This window comes from Zingiber officinale, chromosome 8B (genome assembly GCF_018446385.1).
Source record: "Zingiber officinale cultivar Zhangliang chromosome 8B, Zo_v1.1, whole genome shotgun sequence".
Taxonomy (NCBI): domain Eukaryota; kingdom Viridiplantae; phylum Streptophyta; class Magnoliopsida; order Zingiberales; family Zingiberaceae; genus Zingiber; species Zingiber officinale.
The window spans coordinates 59917051-59942616 of record NC_056001.1 but is presented as its reverse complement, the minus strand read 5'-3'; the positions used below and the strand labels follow the sequence as shown (position 1 = coordinate 59942616).

The following is a 25566-nucleotide window of genomic DNA, read 5'->3' as shown; positions in this document are numbered from 1 at the left end:
CAGTAAAGTGTGAGGACTGCATGTGGGTTACCTTAGGGGATGAGGGTGTTGTAAGAGGAGAGACCACGGTGGGTGGAGTCATGTAGTAGAGCATGAGGATTGTCTGTGGGAGAGCATGTAGGAGATGAGTGGTGTACAGGTACATAGATCCACTTTAGAAAGATCTATCTAGTCCGCAGCAAACGGTTAGCGGTAAAAACATGTCAAATCCGTTTATGGCTAGGGCTTTACCAAAAAGCCCAAGAAGATGAATAGGTTCACTATAAAGGTCTATATCCGCAGCAAATGGCTCGCGGTAAGGGCAACATCAAATCCGTTTATAGCTGGGGCTTTACCAAAAAACCCATGAGGGTGCGTAGGTCCACCATAAAGGTCAACCTAGCATGCAGTAAACAGCTCACGGTAAAGGCACATCAAATCCGTTGATAGCTGGTCACTTGCTCAAAGTGACTCTATGTGGCTTAGAGGTGGCAGTGGCGACCTGAGGACCATGGGCTAGGAGAGACTGATAGAGATCACTTGGAGCTACTGATTGCTCCTAGACACAAGACAGTGGCAGATGTGGAGGGTGTGGTGCATCCATCTACGGAGGACACATGATAGAGTATGGACAGCGAGGGTGAGATATGATGAGTATAGACACAGATCAGAAGCATAACACACGAGTAGCATGGACACAGATCAGGGGTGATGCTGGTTGAGCATGCAGCCATCATGTGCAGTAGACAGTGCGAGAGTTGGTACACGAGTGAGCACATGTACACGATCATGGTTCCTCTTCCAGATTTAACAGTTCGTCAGACATGACATAAGAGGCTCTATGACCCTTTTGTATGTTTGTGCATTTTGATGATATATATTTACCTTTTCATCAAAAAAAAAAAAAAAAAAGGAGAAGACCCGTATATATTAGAATGAACAAGATCAAAAGGATTAGGAGAAAAAAATAAACTTTTATTGAAAGGTAACGTAGAAAATTTTGTCAGTTTACAACCACTACAATATAAAATATCATGACTTTTAAAAGTTCCTAATACTCTAATCGAAGCTAAAAATTATAAATGAGACGCTAAAACATGACCTAGATAAGTATACCATGAACGACTTAATTGAAAAGATGACAAATCAACACTAGCTGCAACATCTAGTATTTGAAGTTTATCCAAGACATAGAGTCCCCCTTGCCTACAACTTATCCCAATCACCTTCTGAGATCACGGGTCTTGCATATAACAATTGGACAAAAAAAAGAGATTGAATATCCAGACTTAGGCAATTGACTAATAGGGCTGTAAACGAGCCGAGAAGCGCCGAGTTTTGGGGTGTTCAAATTTATTTGATAAGGTAATTAAGTCGAGCCGAACCGAGTTTAAAATGAACTAAGCTTTTGAAATGAGTGTTCAAGCTTGGCTTGGTTTATTTTTTATGAACTTAAGCTTGTTTGAAGCTTGGCTTGAGCTTGGTTCGTTTAGATGTTATCAAGCTCTCAATTCAAGCTTGGCTTGAGCTTGGTTCGAGCTTGGTTCGTTAAGATGTTATCAAGCTCTCAATTCAAGCTTGTTTGATTATTTGAAATTTTTAGTTGTTTGAATAGTTATTGAGTTGATAGTTTAAATTTATTTATTTTTTATTTTATTTTATTATTTATTTAGCATATTAAAAAGAGTTTTTTTTAATGAATATGGTTCGTGAACATTGTTCATGAACGTTGTTCACGAACATTGTTCAGAAACGTTGTTCACGAACATTAACGAGCTGAACACATATGTGTTCAAGCTTGTTTGTTTATCTTAACAAGTTGTTTAAGCTTGTTTGTTTAATTAATCTTATGTATATTGAACGAACATAAACAAACTCTTACCAAGCCGAACACCAAGCTTGTTCACGAACGCTTGGTTCATTTACAGTCCTATTGACTAATAGAAACAAGATTAAGTGTAAAACTAGGAATATAATAAAGATCAGGAAGAGACAAACAAATTGTAACAACATAACCAACACCTAATAATGGCATCGGAGTATCATCAGTCGTAATAATTGATAAAGACGAATTAGAAGATAAAGAAATAAAAGATGACAAAATCTAAGATCCATAAATTGAAAGATATACCTGATGTACAAGAGGATAACAAACCTATATGAGAAGAAACAGACATGGCAGAGAGTTGTAAAGCAAGGAATTGTTGAAACTGTTCAAGTATATGCAGATCTAAAAAGGGGGCAACCACTACATTACTAAACTGAGATAGTTCATTTGGTAACTGTTGTGGTTAATTACAAGATTTCCATGAAGCATTCTGATGTAGCAATGGTGGTTGTTGAGATCGTTGCTGTTGATATGGTTGTTGCGATGGTCATTTTTGTTGTTGTGGTAGTTTACCTTTGTTTAATAATAATGGATACTGAAACTTTCAATGTCTTTTTTTCTTTGCAATAAGCACACTCATTACTAGAAACCTTCGAAGTTCACCTACTTTGATTATGAGGTATAAACCGCTGTGGTGCTGCAAAAACAGATGGCGAGATGGTGCAATAATCCTCTTATTAACTTGAGATATAAGATGAATCTCCTCATCTAACAATTCATGTATTATCGAATCAACTGAAGAAAGAGGAGCTACAATGTAAACTTGTTCCGTAATCCTTCAAAGTCATCACGAAGAGCTATCAAGAATTAGACTGTGACGTTGTTCTTCTCTACGAGTGATATAAGCAGAAAATGCCCACAATTCTAAGGATTTTGTGAGTGCCAACTGGTCCTATAGTTTTAACATGATAAAATAAAAGTCTTAGACGCCCATATCTTACTACCGAAGTGCACGAGTATTTGCTTCCAATTGATATTATTTGACAAAGTTAGACTGCGTGTATAGTCTTGCCAGATGATCCCAAACCTCTTTAGTTGTTTTGTACTTGACCAATTGAGTACCAATGGAGTGTGAAACATAATTATTAATTCACATAATAATCTTCGCATTATCAATCTCTCAAACATCCAATGACTTTGCATAATGATCAACGTTGTTGTCCATAGGTTTAATTCTCACACTTGAAACATATCCCCACATAGATTTTCCCTGTAAGAAGTTTTTATAACATATTCCCAATACGAATAATTTTTTCATCCAGTCAGACACTAATCGATTAAAGCGAATCATTTGTATGATCACTCATGATGATAGAACGAATTGTGCATACGAATAACCAAACAATAAATAAAACTAAGTTGTTGTGAAAACAAAAGAAACACAATCAAAACTATAAGTGTGCGCCAAAAATTTTTTTTAGGCCTTCACTCCGAACCCCGAGTGGGGGCGCATTGCCCCCAGAATAAAACTCTTATCAATATGCTAAATAAATAATAAAATAAATAAATTTGAGTTTTTAAGCTCACTAATTAATTAAATAATTAAAAATTTTAAATAGTCAAACAAGCTTAAATTGAGAGCTCGATAACATATAACCGAACCAAATTCAAACCAAACTCAAGCCAAACTTAAATTGAGGGTTTGATAACATCTAAACGAATCAAACTTAAGTCAAGATTCAAACAAGTTCAAACTCATAAAAAATAAATCAAGTCAAATTTAAATAATCATTTCAAAAATTTACCTCAATTATCTTATTAAATAAATTTAAACATCCTAAAACTCGATTCGACACATTTACCGTCCTATTCATAATCAATAACTGTAGTATTGACCGATACATGCGCATGTACGAGTGTAATAATTTATTATAATATGTTATTGATCAATATTGACTTAATAAAAACTAATCAAAACTACAAGACTTTGAATCATAATTACAACACTGTTATAACATTATGTCGACTAATATTGATTTGAATTAAATAAGATCTCATGTCTACATATTATAACAATTATTACTCACAACTACTGTAACATAATACTAATCAGTTTTGACTTTGAATTGAACATGATCTCCCTCGTGAACATGTTATAGCTGCACTGAACTAATTGCTATAACATTATAACAATTCTGGTTTATAAATATCTCATATGCATAGGTAGTGAATAATATAATGTAACAAATATAAATTGTAGCTATTGTAAAGAGATAAGGCACTATTTTAATGATTAATAATTTTGTTACCCTTATCTATTTCCATAAAATCACAACTAGTTCTAACAACCATGTCAATCAGTTGCGTTGCTTCTTGTATAATCTGCTCAAGTGAGTAGCATTCCAGTATGGGATTTTGAATCGTTTCATCATAGTGTAATATGTTGACGAAGGCGATTGACAAATGCTCGATAAGCTCAGGTAGACATACAACAAGATACACAAATAACTATATTGGTAACAGATGTCGCAGCTCTAGCACTCCTTCTCCATGAAACTATATTACGTGAAGACATTGTTTAATAATGTAGGAACATAGTTTCAAATTCATAGCATTGACCGTGCAGCTCCACCAAGCATGCTTCAAGCACTGGTGCCAAAAGGCTGTCCACGACCAATCTAATCGCGACTGTAAGGATACAACCCCAATGAGTTACTTGGTAAATGCATCGAAGGCCAAGATAACCAGTTTACACACACCTACCTACCTTTACATCTCATCCAGGATGTCCTGACAGGCTTGGTTTCCCTAGCCGCCTCATTAAGTCATGAAGTTACAATGGATTTGGATTGAGAAAAAGAACTGTCAAATTTCCTGAAAATTGAGAACTGAGACATCCGACGTCAAAAGTGTCCCACGGAAGCCTTGCTCAGATTGTCCGGGTTCAATTTTATGTTCTGAAAGTTCATCTGCAAAATAATAAAGGTCTAACCAATATGGAACTTTGATCTCCAATAAGAGTAAATTGAATGGGGTAGCTTATACCAGCAATATCCCGATTTGCATAAATCTCTGAATCGGTGACCCATAGAACATCACCTGGAAAAATGCTCTTGTCACTTAAGGTAGCTGATTCATCATCTATCTCGGTTGAACCTTTGTGAAGCTTTTGATTCTCCTTAACAACCTAATTTTAAATGGCATCAGTGTTATTAAAAGTTGAATGGCAGTATAGCAAGTTCCAAGTATGACCTGAATTAACACATTGGCAGCCAAATGGAATGGGAGACCTTTTAAATATCAGTGATGAAGTATTAAAAATATCCAGTTGATGAAGTTTTACGAAAGTGGAAATGCATACCCCAAAGGCTTCCCAAATCATCATTTTCAACTGGTAGATGGAGGTGGAACCAGAAACTCTTAAATTGACTGAGTTGCCAGAAGACGTTCTTCTGGAGCGCTTGGAAGCACGCCGGTCTGGCTCAGAAACAGATGTCGAAGCTTCTATGAGGTATTTGGAGGTTCCTTACCACGGACAAGATGCACACAAATAACCTCATCAGAATAACAAAGCTTGTGCATTAATTCACTGCTTTCTCTTTCTCCAATACAAACTTCGCATGTCTGCATTATAGTTATACACTTTAACAAACAAAAATGAAAAATTGGGATGAAGTATTTATTGGAAATATAACAATTGTGGGGATCCAGAATTGAATGGGTGACAGGATAAGAGATGTGGGAGAACATAAGTGTCAAACGAGTCTCATTTCAATGGAGAGTACAGGGAACAAAAATAAAAAGCTCGCAGAAAAATCTAGAACAAAGCCCAAAGGTCGATGTTCAACTGATTCTTTGTTCATTTACCTGTGGATAAGTTCTAATAAGCAATTTTCCAACATCTGTGCCGTCATTTGCTTCATTCATGTGTTCATCTGTACTCTCCACAAAAATAGGAATGTTTTCACAAGATCCATCCAACTTACTGAGACTGCTGGCAACTACAATTTCAGCAGATATGCCTTTGTCTTCTGGAACATTCCATTCTTCACAAAACAGCGACCAATCAGTCTCTGGAATGAGTACCAACCCTTTTGTCTGGAAGGAACAATGATGTATAAGAATAGAAGTTATACTGTAGAGTGTGTATCTGACATGGTAAGTTGAATATGGATTTTTTTTTCTTTTACATTTTTCTTTTAAAAAAATTACAGAATGGTATGATTTGGCCGCTGTATTGCTCTCATATGATTCTTGAGGGCTCCTGTGAGGTACCATATGAGTAGAAACATGAAGCAAGTTGGTAAGATGACAATCATGAAGCAAATGATCAGGATATGGATATCTTGTTGAATATAGATAGAGTCATTCCTCGAGTGCCTTAAGCTATCTATTGTTATTCCTTGTAAACGTTAGGCTATCTTGAGTCATTCCTTGTAAATGTTAGCTAACTTATTGCAGCAAAATTATAAAGGCATAAAAAATAATAATAGCAGTAATAAGAGAACTTAGCCACCCAAAATAATAATAGATGGAAATTTTCATAGTATACTTGCTCTCTCAAACATAAACATAAAACTAGTTCATAGAGGATTTTCAGTTAGGCTTATATGCTTTAGTAATAAAAGTTATAACAGAAGAGGCAGAAGACATGAGTATACTTACAGTAGATACTTTCTGAGAGATGACACCGCGCTTGTAAACTAGTTCAAGAGGTCTTTCCAGTAAATGTGAATGCTGAAAGAAGTAGATGTTAGTTCAAGAAAGTAAACATACGTGGCAAGTATTAATTAGCAACACAGATTTTAAAGGAAGCATATATTTTAGCATACAGTGAAAACAGATCTTGTGAATGTAGGTGTTAAGGAACACCAATTTTAGAAGGCAAGGATACAAGTTATAAAGTATGAGGTCACATAATCTAAATGATTACCTTCTGACATATAAGTGAATCAATTATCACTTCCAAATTCTCAGGTTTTTCACATGAAGAAATGTTCTTCCCAGTTGCTATCAGATAAGCCTTCCATTCTGCGAGCCATGATGAGGGGACCAAGTAATACTTTAGACCAGGAAAAAGTGGAAAACCTTTGCCCATAATTAATTTTTCATGATTTTGACGTTGCTTAAGCTTGGATGCTCTGCAACATGCAATGAACTGTCAACTATAAACAACTTCAACTTCAATGAGATAAAGTAAAACAAAGCTTTGAGTTACCTAAGATCATCCTCCAAGCATGCAACATTCTTTAATTCCTTGCTACAAGTTTCGCATGGTTCAGATTCAGAAGAGAATGTTGAAAAACCTAATGAACCATCAGATTTGGACGAAGCAGAAAATTCAAGGAAAAATAGCCAGAGCCTCTCAGGAACCAGCACACGCTTTGCTGCAGGAGCTTGTTCTGGGAGAAGGTTTCCATGGGAACATCGAAGAGAAGCAGTTGGTCCAGCATCAGTGTCAGAAGGAAAATCAACATTTTTCCTACGCAACCACTGTAGCAACCTTTAAAAACATAGAATTTGTTACGATAGTGTATTTTCAAGAGAAGAGGCCTTGTTTAACTTGATTTAGAAGGATGGAGATGGTGTACATATTATTAGTTGACATCCTAAATAATTAGCCAAAGTAGAGTTGACAATATTGAAGAATCAATATAGCAATCTGAAGTGCATTGCCTACTGTACCTTAGCCAACAAATGCATCGTGTGAAGAGAAAAAACAATATATGTATACAAAGAACACAAAAAAAATACAACACAAAGGCAGTACACGAAGATCCTTCAATGCAGGAAATGGGGGGTGTTTGTTTTTAGAAAATTTTCCACTTTTACTGTTTTCTAGGAAATAAAAGTTGAAAAGAAATATATATATATATATACTCATCGCCAACCTTTCTGAAAATAAGAAGAAAATAATAAAAATAATTGGGAAATAAAAAACAGAAAACATGGTTTTCTTCTTACACAATCTCGACTGAGCCTCAAAGGACAAAAAGTTTAAAACCAAAACTAAATCTAGACAAATGATTAAGGAATCAGATGAGCTACTATGCATCCATGCTCCACTTGTATAGGTCGTGAGCATGAACAGTGAAAGGCTAGCTTTGGTGTTCCCAACATGTGTCTGCTTTTACATGGACCTAAATTTAGCATCTGAGATCACTGCAAAGCTGAACTGGAGGGAGTTATTTATTTTGCTTAGAACCAACACAAATTTTCATCTCAAGGTACAATAACACTAATCATCACAAAGCACAAGGATTATAGCATGAGTGACACCAGAGGGAAGCAATGATTGATAAATCAATCAGACACAAAAACAAATAAATCCTCAAGCTTTCATAGAATTTTTCATAAATCAGAACCATACAACTGATCCTGCTTCGTGCTCCCTCAAGTCCAAGATATATACCCAAATAAAGAAGATCCCATGAGTTATCCAATATTGAAGTCCTACTATAGAGAATGGCAAAAAACAAGAAGGGACAAAAAAAAGTAATTACATGAAAACGCACAATCATCTTACCATGGCCTAGATACAAAATACAAACGACCATCCAGGTACTTTCCAGCAAGGGCAGCTTCAGCAAGTTGCCTTAAGGAAGCCTTCTTATCACGGTAATCATCTGCACAGACTGCAGTTTTTGCCTCATCTCTAAGGCAATCAATGCAAATATCATCATTGCTCAAAGTAGGCCCCCCTCCGTACTGTTGTTAAGTAGAAATGATGAGAGCAACCAACAGGAAAATGCAAAAGTTGGAATGTACAATACCAGTCAAAAAACACAAAGGAAGTGTCAGTGATTTAAACAGTTGATAAACACAAAGGAATATATCACCTACCAATTGCATTTTATTCTTCAACCAATATGTTATTAATGCGCAAAATCAGTTGTAAAACAAGGAGTAATACTAGAACAAGCAAAATAACATCAACAAAGTTCTGAAATGCATAATAGAAACTTCAGCAAAAGCTTCTTTGAAATAGAAATAAACTCGGCCAACAGTATTTCTATTTGATATGCAAATATTATTGAACACGTCAAGGAAAGGTATAGGTTCAAGAAAAAAGCACAACATAAATAGCTAGAGAGCAGTTCAATCATCTTGTAACTTCTCAGCATAGCAAGTATACAAACAGAATATAGAACTGACACAGATTCTTTGAAATTGGATCTCAGTACATCAATAAAAGATATCTGACTGCAGTAACAGCAAACCTATTGAGAATAAATCAAAATTGTTAATTAAAATGAAGAAAGGGTTAGTCACAGAAGTTTACACATGAAATGCACATCATCGACGAAAGCTATTAAGATGAGAGGTAAGTAACAGAAAAGAAGTAAATACAAAAGAAGCGTCAGCTTACTTTAGACAACAGCATCTGCCAAGCTGCATCTGACAACCGCTTCATGGAGGTTACTTTTGATATAGGAACTTTACCATGAGCACACTGAATTGGGCTGTTGTCAATGCAACTGCAAGGAACAGCAGATAATGATTTGACAGCAACACCAGAAACTGTGAAGGTTGGGCTAGATATCAAAAGAAATGTAAAATTTGGAGTAAAGATGCATTATCAGTAGTTAAGATGGAAGAATTGCAGTCCTTCAAAAGGCCATAAGCAATTCAAATTTGTTTTTCCTTTTGAAAACGGCAGTTCTATAAAAGCGTAAAAAGCCTTAAAGGAGTAAGACCACATGTCATTTTACCCAAACTTAGAATTCACACGAAAGACATTGGAAACTGCCGCAATGACACAGAATAAATTGCTTATGAAAAAACTCTAGAACCTTATAGCAATGTTGTCAACTATGTCAAGTACAAACAATAAAGAAATTTGCAACTTACGGAGGAATGATAGTATCAGTCCACTGACGAAGCCACTCCATAGAGATCCAAAAATATGAAGCGCCACCAGGGTCAACAGGAGCTTTTGAAAGAACCAACTTCACTTCTTGTCTCCGTTCAGTTATACGAGACTGCTCAGTTTCTTTTCTCTTCCGATATTCAGCACAAGAATTTTCATAAGAAGTATTTAAAGTTCCCATCTCTTCATCAAGGTGAGAAGGAAGATAACTGCTTTTTGAGTCATGATCTCCCATAACTATTTTTCTCAAATCATCTTTATTCTCCTTATCAGTTCTAAGATTATACATTAACATGTATGCATCGGAGGATGAAAAGACTTCTTCTTGCATAGGGGCATTGAAGCCTGAGGTGGCACAGGAAGCAGGTGTAGAATTAACCAATTGATTCTTCAAGTGAGATTTAACATTTCCCTTTGAGATTTCTCCAAAAGGGTGATAGCCCAAATTGGACACATGCTCATCGTCGAATTCCCACCATTGTCCACTGTTTTCATCCTTAATATGGGCCACATAATGTCCACTATTAGCAGCAGAACCCTTGTGAATCAGAATTGCTGATAACTCATAAATCAAGCCTGACTGTGGAGGATTTGATAACCTTTTCCCCATGTCCAACCATCTTGTAAAACCAAAAGCTGAAGTTATCTTTTTCTTGGTAGTCGTCTGCACAAGAACCAGTGAAGAACAATAAATTAGGAAACATTCCATATATTGAAGTGAATTATCAACTTGCAGCAGTAAGAGGAAAAAAAACAGAAACAGGAAGATAAATTGTCATTTAGTAGGATTACCTTGGGGAGAAAAACATAACGCTTTAACTGGAAATTAAGAACCTGAGGAAGTGAACAAAGTTTTATGCACCGTGTAGCATCAACTCTCTTGCTACATGAACAGCAGAAATATTGATTTTCCCCATCTAATACTTCTAAGCTTAGATAGTCATCCAAACTTTCATCTAGATTGCTCAGACCTTTGATATTCAACTCAAGCTCATAAAAATCCTCCACCTTTGAAGATGCTTGAGAGTCTTTTCCACACATTGAGCACCTTGAAAGAGAATATATTTATAACAATGTAACAACCAAACTAGTCAAAATTAGCAGTTCCTGTCTCATGGCATGGAAGTGTCTAGTGGACATTTGACTAGGAAGAACCATGTCTAACAATCATCTTTTATATATAAAAGCAAAAAAAATAGGTTGGACTAAAAAGCCTGAGGATAAAAAAGAAATGAAAAATGGGGAAGATGTTACAGGTATAGATCATATACTCAAACACAATGAGTATGTGAGACAACTGATCATCAAACAAGATGGCCAACAAGAAGGAAAAATCGGAACTTCAAAACTTTAAAGTAAGGACAGAATCTCTTACCGTGTTACATGTGAAACACTCCCACGAAATAAATCCTGCACGGCAGTTCTAGCATTTGCAACCTTTGAATGACTTAAATATCTTTCCAATAAAGATAGAAATAAGGTAAGAAATTCATGGCTATCCTGTTGAACACCATCGTCCAGCTCCAATGTCTTAATAAACGGTGCTGAGTCAATAAATGACATTTTGCTGGAGTGTAACTGTACAAACAACCTTCCAAGCTGATCCAAGACAGGATGCTGCTTAAAAAAATCAGGTTCAATAGAGAATATGCAAGAACGAAATGATGTGTTCATATAAAGGCACTGAAGTATGCTGTTCGCGTAGCAGGTGGCACCCAAATTAGTAAGACCAGCTGGAGTATCTGTTGAGTCACGAAGATCCTTGCAAGGATCTGGACCAAGAGAACTAATTATTTCAGACATCCTCTGCCACAATCCAGTCTTTTTTGTGCCATTAGATGGTGGAATCAGCCCGCAAAAGCAATTAGGGGACTCTTTAGAATTTCCTCGACAACCTTGACAAATAGGTTTTGTAATGGAATAAAGCTGTATTATATCATCTCTTGTAATCTCACCAGTTAAGTGTATTTTCCTGAGAACAATGAAAATTACAAACAGGGAAATGGGAAAAGTTCTCACTAAATATCCAGAGGAAGAAGAAAAACAACCTGAGTGTCTCAGTGGATGAGTAACTGCTGTCTTCATTTTTCTTCCTCTTATTTTTGTGGCGAGTGTCTGGTCTACTTGCTGTACTGAAATTTTCATTTTGACAACTGAATTGAGAGGATGGGTCACTATTGTCATCAGTTATTTTCCTCTCAGTATCATTGCAAGAATTTGGTCCACCCATTGTGCTACAAAGTTCACTTCAACTACATAAATTCACATGAGCATTCTCCACTTGTCACCCAAAAACACAGATTTATTGATCAGATGTCATGTCAATAACTGCTCTTTCATGAACGCCTTGAGAAGTAAGAATGCTGTAAAATATTATGAGAAAATTTAGTTTGAAAAATAACAATAAAAAAATCAAGGCTTCAAAATGCCAATGTAGGTGGTATGTGCTCAATCAACTACATAGCACATATGTGGTATACAGGGGCGTACCCAGTCAATGTTAAGAATAATAGAACACATACGTAATGAAAAAAATTGAATGGCATGTATGCATAGAAAAAAATGCCAATCATACAATGCACACATGGAATATATCAATATCTGAGTTGGTGTACTAGTGCTAGTTGCTAAATAACTTATCTACACATTAAAACAACTCAACCATGATTGTTCATTCTTTAAAACTATAACAATTAAACCCTTTAATTCAGCCACCATACACACATGCTGTCGAACACCAAAGTAAATATACAATTTCAATATGGAACTCAACCTCACACAAGTTACACAAGATCTACAAAGTAAAATTTACCTTAACAAGTCAATTATGGTATTGTCAACGAAACATATGAAAAACTACAGTTTACAATTCATCATTTCCACAATAAAAAGAAAACACATAAGCATTCTCATAAAAGAATCAAATCAACTATTACATATGCTCGCTTCAAGTATGAATCCCACTAATTATATCATATTTTAATCTTATATATCCCTTTTACAAATGAGGAAACATCATAAATATAGAAATAGAAAATGCATCTTTGACTTCAAGATTAATAAAACTAGGACTCGAAAGAAAATAAATTGGAAAAGCAAAAGAACCTGCAAATAACCAAACTCTAAACTCTGGTCTCAAACATAAATTCCACCAATCACAACATCTATCAATTTGAAACTCCCTGTTATAAAATTAGGTCAGCAGCACTCAACTAAATTTCCAACCCCAATGATAAAAAATGGATTTATAATGCCATAACTGAGAACAACATGGGAAGAGAACTGCCTAAAATTTGATAAAATCTGAAATCTATATTATATAATTCAAAATGAATTGTATTCTAATCAAATACTACGTCATAAATCAAATACAACATTAACATCAAATCCAACCTCATCTTCACTCAATCATTTAACAACTTTAGATTAAAAAAACACAAACGAGGCTCTTAACCACTCCACCTATACAACACCGGCTCCAATTAGTACAAGCCGCTGCGCGATATACAACCAAGAAGGACTAGGAAGTGTATGGTCAATGCGCAATCGAAGTAAGCTGCGAGATACCCATGAAATGTAAAGGAAAAAGGTTCTTACACGACTAAGGACCACAGCACCAGTGCCGCTCGACCAAGACAACGAAGGCTTGGGCAGCCGATCTACCGCGAAGAATGAGAAAAGAAGAAGTCGATCGCTGCAAGCCTTTTCGGCGCGCCGATGGTGCGGTGTCCGAAAGAGGAGGCGGCCAGCGATTGCAGATCTCCTCGCGGCTGTATTCGCCGGGGAGGAAAGGCAACGCGGCGAGGCTGAGCGCAGACTATTGTGGTGCACGCGAGAGAGAGAGGAAGGAAAGAGAGGGCTGCAGCAGGGAATCTCACGCCGGCGATCGAGGGACGCGAAGGAAATGGAGGCTCTTCCACCGCAGCGTCGAGAGGTAGAGATCAGGGAAAAGGGCGACGCTGGGAGAGTCGGAGACGGGCCAGACGGCTGCAGACGCCGGTGGATGCAAACCCTCGCACTTCCTTGATCCTTCTCTCCAAGTAAACTGAACCCAAGGGCTTGTTTTCGTATAAAGAAAGTTACGTGAAGCAAATAGTGAAAATGGAAAACTGGTAGGACTGTGAATGAACACAAGTTTAGTATTCAATTCGGTAAGAGCTTATTTATGTTCGTTTAATATACATAAAATTAATTAAATGAATAAATTTGAACAACTCTTAAGCTAAACAAATAAATTTGAACACATATATATTCAGCTCGCAAACATTCGTTAACAATATTCATGAATCATATTTATTAATAAAATTCTTTTCAATATGTTAAATAAATAATAAAATAAAATAAATAAATCTAAATTATTATTCTCAATAATCAATCAAACAATTAAAAGTTTAAACAATCAAATAACTTGAATTGAGAGATGATAACATCTAAACGAACCAAGTTCAAATCAAGCTTGAATTAAGAATTTGATAAATCTAAACAAATTAAGCTTAAACCAAGCTTCAAACAAGCTCAAGTCAAAAAAAATAAACCAAGTCAAACTTGAACACTCATTTCAAAAGCTTGACAAGCTTGGCTCATTTTAAGCTCTGGTCATTCGGCTTGGTTATCTTATCAAACAAACTTAAACACCCTAAAGTTTAGCTCGGCTCAGCTCAGCTTGACTTATTTACAACCCTACTTAGTTGAAACATTGTTAAACTTTCATTTCACCTTAAAAAGTTTTCAAATTATCGCCACTAGCCATCAAGTCATAATAAATAATTATTCATATATCATAAAAAAGCACTCCTTTTCTAAAAAATATTAAAATAATATTTTACTCATAATTTAATATTTAAAATATCCTTTTATACCTAATATTTTAGATAATTAAAGACATCTTTTCGTTTTTATTATTTCTAATAATCTTACTATCTTATCATTTTATTTTACTATTTGATTAAAAAAGATCTAAAATTAAATTAAGTTAATATCCCAAAAAATAATTTTAAAATTTATTAATTATCTCCACATACACATCAATTTAAAATTTACCTATGATATATTATTGAAAATTTTTCTCATTAATCAAACAGGTATATTATTGTTAATTATTCTCATTAATTAATTAGAAATTTAGAGTTCGAAATTTAACTATGGCGTATTCTTAAAAAAAATTATTAGTAATCTTTTTTTATTTTCTTTAGTTTCACATCTTAAGATTGGCACCAAAATGAATGGAGAAACTTCTATACGTTAAAAAATATATTTTTTTTTGACTTTTTAACTAAGATCAAGTATAATATTAAATTAATTTTTTTATAAGAGAAAGTTTTACTGAGTCTGACGTATATTTATCCAATTTATTGGTGGTCTTTTAGCTAATATTAAATGTAGTATTTATTATTATAAAAATAAATTATATTATATTGAATAATATTATTTAATTACTTATAGAAAATATTCATTTTATAAAATTTAAATGTATTTAGGTATTAAATTACACACGCGTGATGGCTATTGCTAGCGTTTATAGTTTATGAGTCAAACAATAAAAAAAAAAACTAAACGAGCCATAATTATCAAATAGTGTCTTAGGAAGCTTTAGAAAAAGAAGATACAATTTGGAGCAAATTGAAATTTTCATGTATTTCAAAATACAAAAAAGAATGAAGAAAGGAAAGCTTCTGATTCCAAAAGACCATTATACTCTGTTTTTTTTTTTTCACTTGATAATTATACTTAAATGAAGGCAGTGTTTTGTCAAGTTAATAAATTTAAACTTTTACCCTTCTAACTTTTCCAAATATAGCAGAAAATAGTGCATATTATACATTATTTGGAAAACAAAAAAAAGTTTGTTATTTTTAGTTTTTATTTATTTGAAATAGAAATTTATGATAAATATGAAATTCTGAAATACATGAGATTATACGGACAAAGATTTTTTTAAAAAAATTATTAATAATAAAATAAAATAAAATTTATTTAAATATAAATAATAAAGACAATGATATATACAAAGAAAAAATCTCAAGAAAATACTCAAGTATAGATATATAAATTCATGATCTATCATTTCACTTTTTATAGGTCTCATTATTTGTACGTCTATTTCTTAAAATTCTTTCCTTAAACATATCATTTTCAAATATTAATATAATAGGGATTGAGTCTAAAATGATCCGTATACTAATGAGATTATAAAATAAAATCTAAATTTTGTACTTTAAAATAGCAGTCATTTTTTTTGTTAAAGAAAGTTTTTAAATTTTATAAAATTGTGTAACAAATTTATGATTATAATAAAAACTCCTTTGTATCTTTTTTTTTATCATTCCTTTTCTCTTCCCATTGGCATCTCTATAAGGCCAATTGCAACGCTATTAACGTGTCATGCGTTAATAGCAATATAGTATTATATTTTTTCAATCGGTATTAACGTGTCATGCGTTAATAGCAATATAGTATTATATTTTTTTCAATCGGTAGACATTTAACGCGTTCAATTCTTTGAACGCGTTAAATGCTACAGTGTATTACCGTACATCCATGTAGATAGTAACGCTGGAGTTTTAACAGCGTTGCAGATGGCCTAATTTCTTTATATTCTTCTCTCCCAATTCATCTCCCTTTTCTCATCATTCCCTTTCTTTCCTTATCCATATTCTTTTGTCATCATTCTTTTTATTATCACATTTTCATCCTTACGCCTTTAGCTCTTCCTTTCCTTTCCTTTCCTTTCCTTTCTCTTGGTATTCCTTTCGCATTGTTCTTTCCTTTATCGCATCTCAAATTCGTATCACTTTCTCTCCTTTCTCATCGTTCTCTTTGTTATCGTATCTCAATTTTCCTCTCTTCTTTCTCCACTACTTAGGACTTAACTCAAACTAACTTGACTCTTGCAACTGTTCCATGAACGAACATCAACCAAATTAAAACTTCCAGAAGATGTGGAAGATGTCGTCGCCGTCATCATCACATGGATTATTATTCTCCACTGTCTAAGTTATATTACTATTTATAGCATCAAATCTAGTCCATGGCGGCCGCTGGATCAGGCTTTTCGGCATCCTCCACCTCGAGATGTCGGATCCAAGCGTTCTCCTCCGGCACCGACGATCCGCCATCGCCGCGAGCGTTTCCGCTTCTTCTTTGACCGTAACGGTCGTCCTCGGGGCCGAAGACGCCGGTGTCCGGGTCGGGGGTCCAGTAGCTATCGCCGCGGCCGTGCGCTGCTGCGCCCTCCTCCAGGACCACCGTCGCCACGCTCGACTTCAGCTCGACCACCTCGTCCGGAAGCACCGACGCAGCACCCGGACGGAGTGCGCCAGAAGAGCTGCCGTGCGCGCTCCTGCTGAACTCGAACAGAACAGCGCAAACTTGATCGGAATAACGGAGTTCATTTTTCCCCAAAAAGTAAAACCTGAAAAGAGATTGAGCTCCCATCGCTCTTGAGATCGACCGCCCTGCCATTGGCGGTGCTATGGATTCGACGAATTGCAATGTCATCGTCTTTATCGTTTTCTTTAGAATCCAAGTCAATTGTTTATGTTATGGCCGCCTCCTCTGGAAGGCTATCGCTCGCTCGCATCATGCTTCGCATCGCCGTGGATTGAGGACGCGTGTAAAGGTCGAAGAGGGAGCCAAAAAGTTCTTTAATTTAAACAGCCTAATTAATCACACAAATAAAACATTTCCTATCGGATAAAATTGACTGACGCGAATTTCCCTCGAGGGTTGCTTCACACATGAAGTGCCATGAATGACAGCCCTGGGAAAAAAGCAATATTTATTGCACAGCAAGAACACCGACGGACTGAAATATTCACACCAAAAAATTTCCTAGTTACAAAAAAAAACACACACACAAAATTGAATATAAGTTACAACTCTATAGAATAGAAGAAGGATCTCGAGCCTACGAGAATCGAAGAATTAATCGTGACTAAAGACATGAAACGAGTGTAGAAATACCTGCACATCGATACTAACCAAAAGAATGAATGAAATGGATCCGTGTAGATGCAGATTGATAAGAACACTTCAAGATATACACTTCACAGGAAGAGGAGAAGATTTTAATCCTAAATAAATTGCCTTCACGAGAGCGACGAATTTTAAGAGAGCGTCGTCGCTGTACCACTTCAACTTCCATGTGTGAAGATTTGGGGTTTCAGCTAGCTGCCTCTCTTTCTTGATCTTGTTGGAAAAGAAGTTAGTAGCAGGCAAGACATCGGCAAATGTTAAGGTCACACATCGAACGGGAGAGAGCTCAATGACCTGAGGAGGTATACACGGACGGAAGACATCATATGCCAGTAACAGACGGATGAATGCATGTTAAACACTGCTCTTTTAATGGATATCGGTCGGCCTTGTAGACATTAGAGTTATGACTAAGAAATATAGTCACAATCTAACTACTGCCCATAACATTCCATTAAAATGCTTTCTGTCGTCTGCATATGTCACGACTAGGCACATTGCATGTATGATAGAAAACGGGTTGCAATATGCTATCAAGGAATAAATATTTAAGTTTGAGAAGAATATCATGGATAATTGAAAAGTGAAAACATGAGTAGATGCATATACATTTACTTAGGCTTATCGATAACTCATTTACAACATTTAACATGAAAAAGTCTCAAATAACAGCGTGATAAAAAAACTATAAGTTGGGAAGGAAAAAAATATGTAACTTGATAATAAACATAATCAACTTTTACCATTTCAAGTATATCCCGAATTGTGCAGCCAGAATGCAGAGAATAATATGGAGAGCTTGTTCCAGAATCAGCAACGAAAGTTCCAAACTGCAGAAAATTCTCAATGCATACAAGCATATACTCTTCAACAACCATAATTGATCTTGCCACCCATGATTCGCCTGTGCATTTGGCCAAATAAACTGAGAGTCCAACTCCTCAACTCATCCCAGAAGATCATTAAAAATAACAGCCATTAAATGAAATAGCAGCAAGAGTAATATGAAAAGGACTCCAATAATCTTAAAATTCAACCAAAGATAAAAATTCAACACAAGAATTGGTTCAACCAAGCATATACATCGTCTTAAAGTCTTGAATATGATGAAGCACTAGTCCTGGGCTAACCTGCCAATCTGCCTGGTTTTGAATGGATTTTTGTGCAAGCACACACTGTTTTGCCATGTCTTGAACATGCCACTCGGTGAAGATTGTTTCAAGACCAAACCAAAAGGATTTCCATTTCAAACACATCCCAAATTCAAATAGAATGGATGCAGCAGAACTAGAATATATACCTAAAGCAACTCGATAAACCCACTTTGGCGTACAAAGGAAATCCTAAACAAAAGGTGCTGCAACCAATTCCTCGGCCCGTGCAAAGTGTCTTTAGAGAGCTTGCTGATGTACATGTAATTTAAAATGAGCTAGAACACATGGGCATTCCTGGAGTTATCAACTCAATGCTGTAGTCTACATTGAAACAGCATGCTTTGTTTAGAAAATTGAAAGCTAAGGCTTTATCTGCAATCTGCATTGTTGTCTGTCTACAAACCAAAACATAATCGACTCACTAGTGATGTGAAGACTAATTAAACAAAACAACAAAAGAACTAAACAGGTTCATCACAAGGTCGGCCAGTGAGACAATGAGGGATAAGCTTCATCATCGAGAGGGAAACAGACTGGATCACGAACTAAGGCCCCTGAAGGACCGCTCAGTGATAAAGTTCAAGATTTGCAATTGTTTTGTACCTTTGTTATCTTTTAGACATTAGAATGAGACAATCACAAATAAAGCAGTAAATTTCTACTGTGATGCTATAACATGTTTGCATTTAATTAATCCCTCATGCAGTATCAGCTGGAACTACCTACTCACAAATTAGGCACCTGAATCAGTACTAGGGCCTTGTAAGCTTCTTCAGGTTTGTTATCATTAGAAATTAAAAAGAGAATCACAACTAGAAGCAGCAGATTTCTAATGGAATATTATAGCATGTTTGATAGTTTTTAAACCTAGTGGGCTTGACTTAATACGATCTCCCTGTGAATTACAGTGTCAGGAAACAGGTATCCATTGTTATTAGTTCTTTACAACAAAAGGAAAGTAAAACATTAGTAGTTAATACTTAACAGCACAATGGAACAATCTTTGAATAGAATGAGATCACCAAAAAAAAGAGAGAAAATAATACATCACATAAAACCTCTCCCTTTCAATAGTTCAATTCATGTCTATCTGTATAAGCAGGAATTTAACTATCTGGAGGGAAGCTTCAACTAAACCAACTTTAGAAATTATAGAAATCCGATTGTATTCAATTTTCAGAATAGTAATTGTAAGGGATTCTAGAAATTTATTTTGGTATTTGGCATTCGTCCAATTTATTTGTCTTATCAAAAGCAATGTAACTTATTAATTTTTTATTTTTGTTAGTCATCCAATTGAACACATTGTTGGTCATGTCAACCAGTGAACTTGGCAAGGTCAATGCCCATGTCAACATATAGTTCAACCAATCGACCCACCAGTTTGACCACTAACCAGTTACCCGGAACTTGTCTAGTTTGATTTCCCATCCAGTTTTTGTAATGACCTTTCCAACACTTTTTCCTCCTTTCCTCCCCTCTCACCAACTTTTGGAAGGAACTAAAAGTAGCGGGAAAAAGCTCCAAATTGCTCCTTTCTTTTCCTTTGTTTTTGTTCTGCCGTTCAAGTAGACAAGAGAAATGACTTCCCTCCTCTCTTCCCTCTATTTGAGCCCCCTTTCTCCCAGTAGGCACAACATGAGTAGACACAGATAAAAGGTCGATCTAATAACTTCAAAGAAGCATACCTCCAGAGTTGTCATTCCAAAACAGAAGCATGGAATATAGGAACAATCCCAACTTTGGAATTCCACATACATATTTCTCAAGCATTTTTACCTGGACATTCTCCCAACTGCCATTTAAATTTTTCAAAGAAAGAGATTAGAGGAAGAGAAAATAACCACTACAACTGGAAGCACATCAAGTTTGCATGAGCATCATGGTTAACACCATCATGACTATAATTGGAAGCTTACCTCTTCAGAGACCATATACTATATGATGCAGCAGATTCAGATATTTGTAACAGGGATAGTAGATTCTCCAGTTTTATAGAACTCCTTGTCAAGAATAGGTATGATATCTTCCCCTCCAAATATATCCTAAAGAACAATAATATGACAATTTAATGCTGGAGTGTTATAAAAGAAACCCACAAATAAAAATTATCTGAAACCTTAGTGCTTGTAGTCCAAGTCCAACCAAAATCTCTCTCATATCTTCCAGTTTATGGCATCCCACAACTTTGGTAATAACTTCTAAAGAGGAATTACAAAGTTATTCCTTGAAATTGTATAGAAAATAATAAACAAGAGAAACATTTTATGCAGCAAAAAATTCATACAAGAATAAATGATTCAATTTACAAAAGACTCAAACCTTGGTCATTTGGTGTTGTGTCAATAAAGATGACATATATCTTTCTCTCACAAGTCCGCAAAATAGCAACTTCACTGCAGAAAGTGCAGAAACAATTTACAAGTATCCCCAAAAGAACATGATTCTTTAATAAGACACAAAATTGGTGTCATAAGCCTTACCGCTCTTCAACGACCATCCCAAGCTGAAATATACAATCACAACAAACTATATCCTCAATTGTTTCAGTTTCAGAAGTGCTGAAGTCCACTATCTTCAGATGCAAAAAATCCTTCAGATTCTCATTTTCTGCAGGATTAAGAGTTCTGACACCAGTATCAGTACTATGATTAAGATTTACATGACTGCCAGGGTCCCTACATGTCATGCTCCTTTCACCATGTGCATCCCTCAAATACATTTGACTAACACCATTGCCATTTGGTTTATCAAGAATTGGCTCCGTATTAAGATTTCCAGAAAGTGAAATAAGTCTTCTCTTAAGCTTTGACTTGCCTTTCTGTTTCTCAGATCCATCAACTGCATGATTGGCAATGTGATTGAAACTGTCCTCACCATTACTGGAGATACCATGTGCATAAGATGGATAATTGTCATCTTCTTGGTTTACTTCCACACAATTTCCTCTCATTGATGCTCTGAAATGTCTTCCACCAGCAAGACATTGGATGTCCAGTGATGTTAATGAGTTGTTGCTTGATGTTTGCTTCAAAAGTGCTTGGCTCAGTAAGCTATCCAAACTGGAGGAGCTTAGATTGTGTGAAACACCACCACTGCTACTGGTATCAGTATCTGATGTCTCCACAGAAGTTGCATCATCTGAGTGTTGCAAAAATTCTTCCTTGAGGCCAAATCTGTGATGGAGGATATCCTCTCTATAATGTGGAGGTGAGTTAGGGTGCTGAGAGGATGGGTGTGATCCAATAATCTTTTCAATGGCTGTCAACGGTGCATTTTCAGATTCATAACCTTTATCTGCTGAATCGCAGTCACCAGAGTGAAGCTTTACTTTTAAATGAGAAACATCTATTGGTTCTACAGAATAGAAGTTTGATTTGCCTTGCTCAGAGTTAAATCCTGAATTTCTTCCATTCAACGAGATATTGCTATCATTCTTGGAAGTCTCAAGTTGCATTATCTCCTTACTGGAATAATTACCAATATCACTATCCTTAACTGCCATATTAAAATCCAAGATTCTTCGACTTGTTTCTCCTTCTAGAGTTTCTGCAATCTCTATAATGTATTTCGAGCTTGAGCTACTTCCAAATTGCTTATGACCTTGTTCTTGTCTTATCATAGGATAAGCCAAACCAAATTCCATCGACTGGTTTTTATATGCTAACTTATCAGTTGTCTGATCCAAATACTTTTTAAATTCTCGCAACCAAATGGGAGATTGTTCATTCTTCATGTATTTTGCTACATTCATTAACTCATCTATTCTTGAGACACTGTCAGAAATGATCTCATCTTTTCTCAAACTTTCACTATCACAGGATACAGATTCTTGATCAGAGCTAACTAATCTCCTCTCTTTCTCATCCTCAATACTAGCTAGACGAAAATACTTTTTCTGCAAAGAAAATATGCTAGTCTCAAATTTTATAGAATCATGAATTCCTAGCAAATGTACAGAAACTCTTGATTTCAAAAGTAAATAGGTAATATGACAGCTTATAAGATATATTAGATTATTAGTTCTCCTTTTGTACCTTCCTAATAGCCATGATACTCTCGTCTTCAACAGTGCTTTTTGCAGGAAAATAAAATCCACATCCAGCAGGTTTCTTTTGGTTGTTGGCAAATATAACATGTCTTTCCCAATACTCCCTTGTGCTAATACGTTTTCCATCTAGGTCTAACTAAAGCAGACACATGATAAGAATATAACCAATGATTTGTTAAGAGATGTAGAAAAGGTCAACAAAATCAAATATTCAGAAATACAAGAATGAAGCGTAAAGGAAAAGGCCATAGCTTACTCTTTCTGGATTAGAGAAGAAACTGAAAACATGTGCTCTGAACCACCGAGAGCAACATATTGGATTTCCTTCCAGCCATAAATTATGCAGGGATAGAAGGCTGCCAAGGGTCTCAAGTGTTGTGAAACTAGAAATAATATTGTAGGAGAGATCAAGCTCTTCAAGTGACTTGAGATTGCCAATCCCATGAACTGAAGTTAAGGCATTATATCGTAGAACAAGCTTAACTATTTTAGAAGAAACCTGGAGAATGCGAGAGCAAAATAATATCATTTCCACATCTTGCATGTGCTCGTTTTCATAAATGTCATTTAAACTCAAGTAGCAAAATTTCTAAACAGCAACGAAGTGACAAAAACTGCAAAGCAGTGTTATATTGGTAGTAAGCTCATAAGAACCAACCATACCTCACTCAACCGAGCCACTGATCGCAGATGATTGAACCCGAGATCGAGATACCTCAGCTTTATAATCTTTTGCAGGTTGTCAATTTTGGCAAATCTGTTCCGACTCAGATCCAAAGTCTCAACAGAGGGTAATAGTTGCAAGGATTCATCCATAACGACTAGTTGATTACAAGCACATGATACAAACTTCAGTCTTTTCCAGGTTGGTGATTCTTTTATGTCCACAATTCTACTTGCAAACACATGTCTGAGACATTCCTAAATTTCACCAACAGAGAATGTGAAAAATAAGCACACTCGAGAATTATCAAGATCATCAAATGCCTTGATTCTGGCATAAAATTTATATTCATCAAATGCCTTGATTCTGGCATAAAATTTATATGAATATACGAAAGATGATAGTAAGAGATTGCATTTCAAGTTGCAAATTATGAATTTCATTTCTTCTTTTCCTTTTTTTTGTAAGATCAGCAGGCTCATGGAGAACTTTTAAGCCAAAAAAAAATGCATAGAACAAGAACGTTTAATGCCAAAAAAAAATGAAATCTCAAAAGCATTGAGAACCAAAAAAATTTCACATAAAGTTGGTCAAGTATCCTTGTGATAAATATGCACATAATCTGCTAATATTCCTCTCTTTAATTAAACCTACATTAGAGCAATGTGGTGGAAGATAAAAAAGCAAAAGGCACCAAGTATGGAACCTAAAATGGATAGGGACAAAGTTAACAAAATTCAGGAGGCAAAGTTAAGCAACAACAAAGTTAATCAAGAGCACTCAAACGAAATACGCAAGCATGGTAAGTAGCCACACATGTTATTCGACAAACACAGAGTTCAAAACATTCATGCAGCATTTCTGGATCTGAATTGTAAATGAAGGGCAGTAAGAAAGAATCTTACAGTGGAATTGTAGCAAATGAGCTTCTCGAGCGTGTGGCGTAGCTCGAGCAGGCCCCTGACGGAAGAAGTGGAGAGGTCGCATCCCCGGAGCTCGAGGTCCTTCAGCCTCCCGAATGGTAGTAGAGAGATGGTCGTCGGGTCCCTGGCGGGCGGCGGTAGCACGGACACCACCTTGAGCGAGGTGAGCAGCGCGAGGATCCGCCGCAGCTGCTCGAGCGCCCTGTGATCGCCGAGATCAGAAACGTAGGCGCGTAGGTAGTCGACAGGCGCGCCGGCGAGGAGGCCCTCAAGCTCCCGCAGCGCCTCCAGCCGCGAGTGGACGTAGCGGAGCCCCACGGGGTTCAGCTTGAGGGTGAGCGATCCCTCGAGGAGCGTATCGGCGTTGCGCTCCACGAACCGCAGCAGTTGCTCGAGGTAGCGATCGCCCGTGACGATCGCCATACCCGGCCGACCGAGAGAGGGGCGTCGCGCGATTAGGGTTCTCGGAGCGCTTCCATTAGCGAGAGCTCGAAGAGGAGGAAGGGAATTGAGGTTTCAATCAACGGAATTAGGGCTTTTAGGAGTGAAATCGGGGAGGAGAACTGGAAGCGGAGGACGAGGAACCGCCATGGCCAGACAGGGAGGAGCATTTCCGTTTCCAGCAAGGAAACGCGATTCTTGTCACGAAATCCGCGTTTGCTTACCCGATCGAGTAACCGTAAGAAGTGATGAATAATAACCATTGGAAATTAACTCGATAAAATAATTTCTTTAAATATTATTTTTATGGAAAAAGGATATAATCTAATTTTTTTTATATTAGTTTATGATATATATATATATATATATATATATATATATATATATATAATTTAAAAGACTAATGCACAAAGTAATTATCTAATTTAATATCTTTCTAACATTAAATTTTATTTAACTTTCATGCTCTAATGCACTCCTACAAAATAAATTAAATCGATATAATAACTTAATTAAGACATTAAATTATTATTTTAGGAATATTTTAATTAAGATTTATATGGCTAACAACTTCCTTCGCCCACTCTAGGTATGAAAATGTCATTCCTAATTTAGGATAAAAATATAGCACTTAATTGAAACCGTTAGAACTATACTTATATCAATCTCTCTTCCAAAAGAA

General features: G+C 36.0%; 1 protein-coding gene and 1 pseudogene across 8 annotated transcripts in view; both read right to left on the bottom strand.

Moving 5' to 3' along the window:
- The window catches only part of LOC122017752, a 29580-nt gene extending 4471 nt beyond the window's left edge, over window positions 1-25109 (bottom strand). For 4 of the 8 annotated variants that reach the window (XR_006121448.1, XM_042575436.1, XM_042575438.1 and 1 more), the window contains exons 1-5: window positions 24426-25109; window positions 23520-23777; window positions 23113-23355; window positions 22843-22992; window positions 21868-22703 (exon numbers count right to left, since the gene is read on the bottom strand). Coding sequence is in view for 6 of the 8 variants with exons in the window: in XM_042575436.1 (XP_042431370.1) it covers window positions 21868-22703; window positions 22843-22992; window positions 23113-23355; window positions 23520-23777; window positions 24426-24866 (1928 nt within the window). In the remaining 2 variants the exon portion in view is untranslated. The other 4 variants (XM_042575435.1, XM_042575437.1, XR_006121447.1 and 1 more) reach the window with 4 other exon arrangements.
- Window positions 4144-13720, bottom strand: LOC122017751 (annotated as a pseudogene).
- Window positions 25110-25566: the final 457 nt, after the last annotated feature.